Consider the following 12,466-nt stretch of genomic DNA (forward strand, 5'->3'; position numbering starts at 1 on the left):
CCTAGATGTGTGTACAGTGGGTTTCTGGTGGGTTTTGAAGGGCTCACATTTACCACCACAAGTGTAACAGGTAGGGGGGATGGGCCTGGGTCTGCCTGCCTGAAGTGCACTGCACCCACTAAAACTGCTCCAGGGACCTGCATACTGCTGTCATGGAGCTGGGAATGATATTTTTTTTGAGGGTGGGAGGGGGTTAGTGACCACTGGGGGAGTAAGGGAAGGTCATCCCTGATTCCCTCCAGTGGTCATCTGGTCAGTTTGGGCACCTTTTTGTGGCTTGGTCGTAAGAAAAAAAGGACCAGGTAAAGTCGTCCAAGTGTTCGCCAGGGACGCCCTTTGTTTTCCATTATGGGGCAAGGATGCCCATGTGTTAGGCACGCCCAACTCCTGCCTTCGCTACGCCTCCGACACGCCCCCGTGAACTTTGGTCATCCTCGTGATGGAAAGCAGTTGGGGATGGTCAAAATTGGCTCTCGCTTATACAGATTTGGGCGACCCTGTGAGAAGGACGCCCATCTTGCGATTTGTGTCAAAAGATGGGCATCTTTCTCTTTTGAAAATAAGCCTGATAGACATCCCAGAAGAGTAGTAGAGCATCCTAGGGGGCACTGCAGTGGACTTCACATAAAAGATCCCAGGTACACATTTCATTGTTACCCCCTTATATTGTTTGGGGAGCCCTCCAAAACCCACCAAACCTACTGTACCCAACTACAATAACCTTTATGCCTGCAGGTGTCACCTATATGTAGGTACTGTAAGCTTTTGGTGGGTTTTGGAGGGCTCACACGTTCTACCATAAGGGTACCAGTTAGAGAGGGATGTGGGCCTGGGTCCCCTTCTCTACAGTGCATTGCATCGACCACTAGGCGACTCAAGGGACCTGCTTGCTGCTTTAATAGGACTGGCCATAACATCTGAAGCTGTCATAGAAGCTGGTATGTACTGTTTCGTTCACATCTTTGGGGGGTAGGAGGGGGTCAGCGATCACTGGGGAGTAAGGGGGGGTGTAATGCCTTAACCCCTATCTAAGGCACCTTTTTGTGATTTAAGTGTGATTGAAACAGGTCTAGACTAAAATGTCTAATGTTTAGCCCTGGACATTTTTGCTTTGATCCATTATGGCAGAAAAATGTCCTAGTTTTGGGAACGCCCAAATCCTAATCCCAACATACTCCTTTGTTTTTTGCACACACTGCAGAGAAAAATGTCTCAAATCTGAGTTTTGAAAATCATGATTTGGATGTTTGTCTAAATGCCACTTTATGCCATTTTTTAGTTGTTTTTCTCTATTGAAAATGATCCCCATTATAAATAAACTGAAGCCTTCCTTATGGGATATTAAGCCACATTTTTGACTAGTACCTGGCCAATGAAAGGTCAAAGAGTCCCAAGAACTGACGAAGAGAGGTCTGATACATCACGTTGACCATGCTCATCTCTGTTATAAGGAAGTACAGGATGCTTCCTCTTGTTGCAACTAGAACACACACACACACACATTAAAAAAAAAAAAAGATGTTGCACAGAAAGATAGATGAAATTAACCACTAAAAATGAATAAACCTATTAGATGGCTAAGTGATAATGAGGGGCATAATCGAACGCGAACGCCCATTTGTAAAAACGTCCATCTCCGAGAACGGGTCCGTGAAGGGGCGAATTGTATTTTCAAAAAAGATGGACGTTTATCTTTAGTTTCGAAAATACGGTTTGTGCCGGGCAAATGCATAGGATTTGGGCGTTTTTTGAGCTAGGCGTTTTCGGTTTTCAGCGATAATCGAAACCAAAGCGCCCCAGCTCAAAAATGAACAAATCCAAGGCATTTGGTCGTGGGAGGGGCCAGCATTGGTAGTGTACTGATCCCCCTGAGATGCCTCTATGCCAGCTTCAAATATCATCCCAAGCTCCATAACAGCAGTATGCAGGTCCCCCGAGCAAATTTAGTTTAGTTGGTGCTGCCCGGACCCATGCAGAGAGCAAAAATCGGAAGAAAAAAAAAAACATGCAAGTGCAGTTGGGGACGTCCAAATTAAAAAATAGTAAAAGGGAGATTGAACCAGCCACCTTCTGATTCCCAAGCCAGTGCTCTAAGCACTGCACCACATGAATCAGTTGGGTAGATATCCTTCCCTTTCCATTAAGTCCCTCCAAGTTTCTGTCCAAGTGATGTCAGCTAAACATGATGTCAGCTAACAGAGCTGTGATTGACTGACAGAAACTTGGAGGGACTTAATGGAAAGGGAAGGACGTCTATACAACTGATTCATGTGGTGCAGTGCTTAGAGCACTGGCCTGGGAATCAGAAGGTGGCTGGTTTGAATCTCCCTTTTACTATTTTTTAATTTGGACGTCCCCAACTGCACTTGCATGTTTTTTTTTTTTTCTTTCGATTTTTGCTCTCTGCATGGGTCCGGGCAGCACCAACTAAACTAAATTTGCTCGGGGGATCTGCATACTGCTGTCATGGAGCTAGGGATGATATTTGAAACTGGCATAGAGGCTGGAAAAAAAAGTGTTTAAAGTTCGGGTTTTTTTGGTGGGAGGGGGTTAGTGACCACTGGAGGAGTCAGGGGAGGTCATCCCTGATTCCCTCCGTTGGTCATCTGGTCATTTAGGGCACTTTTTTGGGACCTGTTCGTGAAAAAACAGGGTCCAGAAAAAGTGTCCTAAATTCTGGCTAAAAACGCCTTTATTTTTTCGATTATCGGCCGAGCGCGCCCATCTCTCCTCAGTCGATAACCACGCCCCAGTCCCGCCTTCACCATGCCTCCAACACGCCCTCGTCAACTTTATGCGTTCCTGCGACGGAGTGCAGTTGGAAACGCCCAAAATCGGCTTTCGATTATACCGATTTGGGCACCCCACAAGAGAAAGATGTCCATCTCCCGATTTAGGTCGGAATTTGGGCGTTTTTCTCTTTCGAAAATAAGCTGGAATGTCAAAACCCTGGAGATATGCATCAAGTCTACATAAAGAAGCTAGGTTCGGAAAGGAGCTACCCAAATGCTTTACAGTTTTGTTTGCTTAGTGAACAGCATCCTGGGAGAGCACCAGTCACAAAGAAATTGTACCTTGGATGACAGATGTAGAGATTACAACTTCAAAGCAAACTATTCAACTAGGAGAAACTTCTTAGCTTAGCTTTACAAGCTTGCGTGTTGTGAAATATAAACTCTTCCAGTACACATTTATTTTCCTATTCTATCTGCCTAAATGTATTCAGTAACAGTTCATCTACTGATAGATACTGTTTGGATACATCACAAGAGCAGATGAGCATTCTCTTCAGCATTTTCTAAGCTCCTATGAACAGCTACACCAGCTTCCCTAATATACATGTACCCCCTGATATTTGCCACAAACTGAACAAGAGGAAACTTCAGAAAACTGGATTGATTATTTTTAAATATAAAATTTAATCTAATTTAAAATAAATAGAGACTGCAGTAGACAGATTTTCAACCTGGTGTGGGCACTTCTTTGTAAAGTAAGGGAGCTGCCTGTAGATAATTGGCATGGGTTTCTTTTTGGCACTATATGCTGTGCTTCCACCAAAATTTTCTTTCCTTATACTTTCACTGCTTCACATTGTACTTATACAAGTTGTGTGTGATCCATTACCACCAAGACCTTAAGCTCACCAGGTCTGTACTCCTCTCGGGATATGTTAATTTGTATTTCAGTCTCTGCTGATATCTGAAGTTTCTGGGTCACTTCTTCTGCTGTCTTTTTTGTGGTGCTTAGTACAGTGATGAGGCTCTCATCCTCTACCAGGGACCCTTGGGTACTTGTCAAACGGTAGAGCAGATTATCTTCCAACTCCTTCATCTTTCTCTTGTTTGAAGTCACATCTTCCATGAGATCTGTTCTCTCTTTTTCTAGTTCCTGTTAAGAAGGAAGCAAAAATAGCGTAGGTTTCCATCATGACTTTGAAGGAAATAATCGGATTTATTGGATCCTTTGCTATTAGGCTTTAAGAGTTTAGTACTGAGACACCGTTATCTTCTCTAGATCATGATTTACATCACTATATAAAGGCAAACAGGAAATAGTTATGTGTAGATATATCAGCTGCTTTTGTTTTAATTCATCAGAAACTTTTGAAGGCTGGGATTAAAAAATGTGGTTTAGTAGGTGGTTTTAAAATGGTTTTATGACTATTTCGATTGCTGATATAAGGTTAACAGGTAAGGTGAACTATCTAGCAAATGGAAGATAGAATGTGGGGTCCCTCAAGGCTCTCCACTGTCTCAAACAATGTTTAATGAGTTTCTAAGCCCATTTGATCAAGAACTGAGAAAACAGAGAATTGTTTTTTACCCATGCACAGATGATATTATTTTGGTAATACCAGTTTTAAACACATGCCCCCCCCCCCCCCCCCCCGATATTCAGCCAGTGGAAGGCACTGCAGATAGCAGACGCCACCGGCGTTGATGCCAGATATTCAATGCTGGCCCATATCTGGCGACCGGCATTGAAGACCCAGTTTCAGTTTTGAACACGACACCTTAACCGGCCAAGTGAATATCTTACAGTGCTAGCCAGTTAAGGGAGTCTTTTACAAAGCTACACTAGTGTTTTTAGCATGCGCTAAGAATCAGTGTGTGCTAAAAGCTGAGATGCCCTTAGGAATATAATGGGTATCTCTGCGTTTAGCGCAAGCTGATTTTTAGCATGAGCTAAAAACACTAGAGTGGCTTTGTAAAAGGTCCCCTAATTTAACAGTAGTTAAAGATAGGCCTACTATTTAAGTGACCTATCTTAACCTCTCACATTAGCTGGTTTAGCACTGAATATTCGTGCTTAGCTGGCTAAGTCATGTCATATAGCCAGTTAGTGGCTAGCCGCTAAGTGCTAATATTCAGTGCAGATAAGTAGCTATCTCACATTGAATATTAATGCTTAGCCGGCTAAGCGCTATTTAACTGGACAGGCTGGTTAAAGAGTGCTGAATATTGGGCCAAGTGAGGACAATTCTATAAAGGAGCACCTAGAATTAGGTGCCTAGAGGGGCCTAATTGGAGTCTATTCTATAACAGAAAGTAGGTGCTTGCTTTCTTTTACAGAATACTCACGTTAGCCCTCTCCTCAAGTCGCTTCACTGGCTCCCTATCCGCTTCCGCATACGGTTCAAACTTCTCCTTTTGACCTACAAGTGCATCCACTCCGCAGCTCCTCAGTACCTTTCTGCTCTCATCTCTCCCTACACTCCTCCCAGTGAACTCCGTTCGCTGGGTAAATGTCTCCTGTCATCCCCCACTGCTAACTCCCGGCTCCGTTCCTTCTATCTCGCTGCTCCCTATGCCTAGAATAGACTCCCTGAGCCAGTACGTCAGGCTCAGTCTCTGGCTGTCTTCAAGTCTAGGCTTAAAGCCCACCTCTTTGCTACTGCTTTCGACTCCTAACCATGACTCTCTTACTCAACACCCTCACTTATCACCCCTACCACTGCAATTTCCCCACCCCTAGCTGTCTGTTCGTCTTTCCAATTTAGATTGTAAGCTCTGTTGAGCAGGGACTGTCTTTTCATGTTAATTTGTACAGTGCTGCGTATGTCTAGTAGCGCTATAGAAATGTTTAATAGTAGTAGTAGTAGTAGAATACTAGAATACCCTATTATGCTGGCAATCTATAAAGGAAAGCAGGCACCTACTTTCTTTTATAGAGCTGGCTCCAATTAGTTCCCCCTCTAGGCACCTAATCTACATGCCCCTTTATAGAGCTTCTTTTGATTGGAACCTGCTTGGAACTGTCAAGGTATTAGTGGGTTATAAGCCAAGATGTAATGTAATGTAAAGAACTGCTCTCAAAGGCTGATGATTAAAGGTTAATGTGGGCACTAGAGGCCATTAGCACCAGACTAGCGCCTGCATTTACCAGAGCGGTGGGACGAGAGGGCCCTGGCATGACTAACAACGAGCATGCCAATAATACCTCACAGCTCATTTAAATGAGATTTAAATGACCTCTGCAGTATTCCACCTGTATGATCTGAGATACAGCGCTCTGATCGTACAGGCAGAATAGCGCCTTAATCCTATGCCAGGTCAGAGCTGGCACTAGAGTTAAAGCTTCCCTCTCTGTCCCCCCCCCCCCCCCCCCCCACCTGGCCAAGAAAAGGCCCTGGTAGCCTAGTGCCCCACAACCTCCCTCCCGGACACTGACATGGGAAGCTGGAGGCCTGGTGGCGCTCCAGCACCCCAACCTCCCTCCAACACAAGGGCACAGGTGGGTTAGAAGTCCAGTGGACCTCTAGCCCCCCCTAACCCCCAACACAAAAAAACTCCCTGGTGGCCCAGTGGACAACCATACCCCACCCCCCACCTGCCCTGGTGGTCTAGTGGCCCTGAACCCCCCCCCCCCAATACTTGAAGATGACAGAAGAGGAAGTAGCACTCCCTCCTTCATCATCTTCAGGTACGGAGAGGGGGGGGGGGGGGTTCAGGGCCCCTAGACCACCGGGGTGGGGGTGGTAGACCACCAGGTGGGGGGTAGAGGGGCTAAAAGTCCACTAGACCTCCAGCCCCCTGTGCCCTTGTCTCAAAGGTGAGGGTCAGGGGCTGAAGGTTCACCAGACCTCCAGCCCTCTCTTCTGTTGGGGGGTGGGGTCCTCTTCCCGGGGTAGAGTGGGGGTGCTAGACCACCAGGGCTTCCTGAACCTGTCAAACAGCTTCTGCGGAAGGATTGTGCCCTGATGATTGAAGCTAATAGCACACATAAATTTGTATGCTATTAGCTTTGATCATAGGGGCACTATTGCCCCATGCTGTTCCAGTGCTAATTTTACAACACTATTCTGAACAGCGCAGGGTTTTTGATCATCAGTCCCTTAGCGTGTTGAAAACTAGTATTACCAAAATAACTCATCTTTGCATCAGTGAAAAGCAAGTATGCAGTTAGGCAAAAGCACTTACAACAGCCATAAAGCTGGTATAAATGCACACAGCTTACAGTATCTATGTTACGTACTTATGTGTGAGCCCCACCCATGCTCCACCCAGATTCCAACTATGTGCATGCCCACTTGTACAATATGTGCTACAGCAGATAATATGTGTAATTACAGATTAGTGCATAGCCAAATTATTGGTATTTGTGTGCATATATGCCAGTATTCTAGTCATTTGCATGCATATTTGCTGAGCAAATGTTAGCAGTAAAATATATTTATTGTCTTGTATGATTTACTTATGTATGTTACATTGTTCCCTGTTTTGGAAAAGGCAGGTTATAATTGAATAAACATAACTATAACACTTTAGGCCAACACCCATACTCTCAACTTTACCTTTCCCCTGGAGACTCTAATTGAAATGCTTTATGGTTTAGTTATTTATTCTGATAATGTCATTTCCACATACTGTTCTGATCTGAGGAAGAAGGTTTTGACCTTTGAAAAGTAGTCAAAAAATATAATGTTAGTCCAATAAGAAAAGTGTCTTCTTATTTTTTTTTGTTTGTTTCATTTCTTTTTATTATCTTTAAAATGGACTAACGTGGCAACCACACTATTTTATTAAACAAATATTGGGCATTGTTGTCTTAGATTTTAGGCCTACCATGGAAGAAGAAGGTAATGTAAAAGGATGTACTACAAATTCAGGCTTGTTTGTCAGATATGCTCAGATTTTCCAGTCAATAATTTACAATTAGTTCAAGATGTGATGTTAACACAAATTTGATTATTGTAATCTACTTTATTTAGGCATTTTATCTAAATAAATTATTGGGTAGGCTGCAAGTTTTACAAAATATCGCAGCCAAATTCCTCCTAGGTGGAAGGAAATGGGACAGAGCAACCCTATTTTTGATTTCTCTGCATTGGATGACTATGAGGGGCATGTTTAATATGATGTCTAAGTCTGATTTTGGATGTTTTGCACAAAATGTCCAAAATCTAAATAGAAAAGAAGGTCATTTTCGAAAAAGAAACATGTCCATCTTTTTTTTTTTTCAAAAATACTATTTTGAACAAGGTTTTGTTCTTTGGATGTTTTGTTTTTTGGTCCATTTAAAAAAAAAAAAACCCAACAAAAACGTAGAGATTCATGCAATTGGGATGTATGAGGGGCCAGCATTTTTAGTAGACTGGTCCCACAGACATCCCAGGAGAACAATGGGGCACCCTAGAGGGCACTTCTGTGTACTTCATAAAAATGTTCCCAGGTACACATCTCACCTTTTCTCCCTTATCTTGTCCCCATGAGCCCGCCAAAACCTACCCAAAACACACTGTCCCCCACTACAATAGCCTTTATGGGTGAAGAGAGCATTTATATGTGGATACAGTAGGGTTTTGGTGGCTTTGCGAGGGGTCACAGTTTCCACTACAAGTGTGACAGGTAGAGGGAGCTATCGACCTGAGTCTCCCACTACATAGTGCACTGCACTGACCACTGCACTAGTCCAGGAACCTGCATGTGTCACGGCTGTGGCTGTGCCCCCATGTCCAGATTCATCTCTTCCTCTGGTGGTCAGGTTGTGCAGCTTCTTCGGACTGCCTTCTCCCTGTTTCTCAAGCCACATTCCAGAGATTGTTCTAGCCCTGCTCTGATGTTCCAGTTTCCAAGCCTCACTCTGATAACCCAGAATCCGAGCCTCACTCTGGCGTTTCAGTGTGCTTCAAAGCCTCATCCCTGACATTATTAGTGAGGGCTCTCATAAGGAACGATGGGACATTCAAACTATTCCTTTGCAACAGAGGTCTTATAGTGCATCCTAGTGTTTGTGTGTTGCACTTCACCTTGTCCTGCCTTTACTTTAGCCTTATTTCCAGCCGTGTTTCTAGCCTTGCTTCTAGCATATTCCTGCTTTGAAGAGTTCAGTGCCTCTTCCCTACCCCCACATCCCCAGTGAGTCCAACCCAATCCATCCCTCCCCCTGTGACTTCAGCACATCTCCCTTCTGATCCCCAGTGGTGCAGCCCGCCTCCCTCAGCAAACCTTGTCCTTCAAGCCTTTCTTCTTTGCTAGTAAAAGGCAAATAAAGCGCAGCCTGGCCCACCATGGCTTCTTCTCTCTGCTATGGCCTGCCTCTCTGATGCAAACTCCTGTTTACACTTGGGTGGGCCATGGCAAAGGGAAGAAGCCGGGGTTGGGCCAGTTTGCATTTTTGCTGCCTTTTACCGGCAAAGAAGAAAGGCTTAGTAACATATAGTAACATAGTAAATGACGGCAGATAAAGACCTGTACGGTCCATCCAGTCTGCCCAACAAGATAAACTCATTTTACATAGTATGTGATACTTTATATGTATACCCAAGTTTGATTTGTCCTTGCCTTTCTCAGGGCAGAGACCGTAGAAGTCTGCCCAGTACTGTTCTTGTACTCAGGGCTAGATGCACTAAACTTAATGAGCGAACAACGTGGTTTTTAAACTGGTTCTAGCCAGTTCAACGAGCAAGTATGAAACCGTGACATGCACCAAAGGGTTCTCTGAGCCATTTTCCGATCATGGTATCAACTAGCGAAAACGGAATGCAAATGAGCTAACTACTATAGTAATGTGGACGCTTCGCGATGCACTACCGATTCTGATGCATGCACAAAAGGAATCCGAACCCTTTACCCTGATATATTGAGCGTGTGATCAGAGGCTTCCGGTAAAGTCCAGAGCTGTCATAAGCACGTCATAATGTCCATGTAGTGCGTGCATAAGTACAGAGCTGTCAAAAGCGTCATAACACATCCATGTAGTGCGTGCATAACCCTCCAACGTGCTATATATGCATGGGTACGCGCGTGTGCACATTTGTCAGAGAAGTCATGGCTGCACGTGGGAGAAAGCCCAACTTCTCCGACATGGACGTGCTGTGGCTCGCCCAGCTGTTCATAATAAACGAGAAGCACTTATTCCCCCGTCCGGGGAAGAGGCACAATATAATGCGCATGGACCAGGGCTGGGAAGTACTGCAGCACCTGTTCAACAGGCGTTCTTCGTACCCAGATCCGTAAGTATTGCCAGCATATATGGACGTTCATATTTGCATGTAAAAAGAGGTATTTGACTAATGACCATTAGTGGAATTGGGGGTGCGAGCTCGCCCTCGGCAAATATGAACGCTCATTATGTGCGTGTAAAAAAAAGTTTTTTCTAGAAGGTGGGGCGGAGCAAATGAGCATTAATGGAATTGGGGGGGTGTGGTCGCCCTCGGCAAATATGAACCTTCGTTACGTGCGTGCAAAAAAAAGTTTTTTCTAGAAGGTGGGGTGGAGCAAATGAGCATTAATGGAATTGAGGGTGCGTACTCGCCCTCGGCAAATATGAACGTTTGTTATGTGCATGTAAAAAAAAGGTGTTTTCTAGAAGGTGGGGTGGAGCTAATGAGCATAACAGTACATCATTGCTTTTTATATATATATTTCATTTCACCTGATATGACACAGCCCTTCTTCTTGTTTTACAGGTTAAAGAGCTGAAAAAACGGGCACGTACATTGTGTAAGGACCACAGGGAATGGCTCCAGGAGGTCAAGGCTAACCTTGCCAACAGCCCAGGTATTTGTTGGTTTGACATGAGTCTATAACCACAACATGAGATTTGATAATGCCCTGCGGTACTGATATTTCTTTGTCTCTGTAGAAATGTCTTCTTCTGGTGACGAGGAAGATGATGATGATGGCGATGAGGGGTCCCTGGCTGGTGCTGCTCCTCTCTGCCCTTCCGGTCCTACCCCTGGTCCTCATCCCTTGCTTTATGCCCATGTCCAGTCCGTCTTCTGGTCCCCCCCCCCCAAAGAGATCCAGAAATACCCAAGTGATGCAGCTCCCACCCCAAAACACGGCCCCCAGCCGAACAGTCCCACCAGCCTTCCTCTCCCCCCGCCTCCCCCCCCAGCTGCACAGTCCCACCAGCCCTCCTCTCCTGGAAGACTACAGCTCTCAGGGGACAGTAGTGAGGACTCTTGAAGAAGCCTGTGCGAAACAGGTCCGTCGGGACCTCACCCCACAAGACAGCAGTACCGCAACATTTGGTGTAAATCAACCACACGCAGCACAGATAAGTAAATTTTGAACTGTTCTGTGTTTTTGCTGATAATTTAAGGGGTTTAAACACAAATATTGAGAGGTTTTTCAGCTCATGATTACTTTTTTACTGTAGTGCTCTAATTTTGTAAAGAATTCCGGTTAACATACCGAGTTGAGCAACGGTAGTATGAAGCTTTTCCTCTCTTTTTCAAACAAACATTAGAAGTGGTCCATCAATGTTTTTTGATTCACGTTACATTTTGTTTAACTATGCTAAACTTAGACAATTTTATAGCAACAGAGGAGGGGAACCCTCCATTTTCTCAAACCTTCCTCTCACAGTAAAAGACATGTTAAACACGGTCTGTGCCCTGAGAATGGCAAGGACAAATCAAACTCTGGTATACATATAAAGTATCGCATATCAAGTAAAATGAGTTTATCTTGTTGGACAGACTGGATGGACCATACAGGTCTTTATCTGCTGTCACTTACTATGTTACTATCAGGCTTATTTTCGAAAGTGATCGCCGGCGATCTTCCAACATAAATTGGGAGATGGCCGGCGATCTCTCAAAAGCGGCGAAATCAGTATAATCGAACGGCTTTTTTGACAGCATCACCACTTTCCCGTTGCTTCGCCGGCGAAAGTTCAAGGGGGCGTGTCAGCGGCATAGCGAAGGCGGGACATGGGCGGGCATGGGTGTGGCTACCAGACGGCCGGCTTTCGCGGATAATGGAAAAAAAAGTGGCGCTAATCAGTATTTCGCCAGGTTTACTTGGTCCTTTTATTTTCACGACCAAGTCTCAAAAAGATGCCCCAACTCACCAGATGACCACCGGAGGGAATGGGGGATGACCTCCTCGTACTCCCCCAGTGGTCACCAACCCCCTCCCACACTAAACAAATAAAAATAAAAACCTTTTTTTACCAGCCTGTATGCCAGCCTCAAATGTCATACCCAGCTCCCTGACAGCAGTATGCAAGTCCCTGGAGCAGTTTTTAATGGGTGCAGTGCACTTCAGCCAGGCAGACCCAGGTCCACCCCCCCTACCTGTTACACTTGTGGTGCTAAGTGTTGAGCCCTCCAACCCCCCACAAAACCCACTGTATCCACATGTAGGTGCCCCCCTTCACCCATAAGGGCTATGGTAATGGTGTAGAGTTGTGGGGAGTGGGTTTGGGGGGGGGGGGGTATTTGGGAAGCTCAGCACCCAAGGTAAGGGAGCTATGCACCTGGGAGCTATTTGTGTATTTTTAAAAAATTTTTAGAAGTGCCCCCTAGGGTGCCCGGTTGGTGTCCTGGCATGTGAGGGGACCAGTGCACTACAAATGCTGGCTCCTCCCATGACCAAATGCCTTGGATTTCGCCAGGTTTGAGATGGTCGGCATTTTTTTCCATTATTGCTGAAAAACAAAACCGGCGATCTCAAACCCAGCAAACTCTGGCATTTGGCCGGGCTAAACCGTATTATCGAAAAAAAGATGGCTG

The 12,466-nt window shown here is 45.1% G+C and overlaps 1 protein-coding gene across 1 annotated transcript in view; it reads right to left on the reverse strand.

The window, feature by feature from the left end:
- DNAH5 (dynein axonemal heavy chain 5) overlaps positions 1-12,466 on the reverse strand; it is a 925,453-nt gene that overhangs the window by 172,136 nt on the left and 740,851 nt on the right. Inside the window, 2 exon segments of the mRNA XM_030220396.1 lie at positions 1,366-1,480; positions 3,645-3,888. Coding sequence (XP_030076256.1) covers positions 1,366-1,480; positions 3,645-3,888 — 359 coding nt within the window.

The sequence above is a fragment of the Microcaecilia unicolor genome, chromosome 1 (genome assembly GCF_901765095.1).
Source record: "Microcaecilia unicolor chromosome 1, aMicUni1.1, whole genome shotgun sequence".
In the NCBI taxonomy this organism is placed as follows: domain Eukaryota; kingdom Metazoa; phylum Chordata; class Amphibia; order Gymnophiona; family Siphonopidae; genus Microcaecilia; species Microcaecilia unicolor.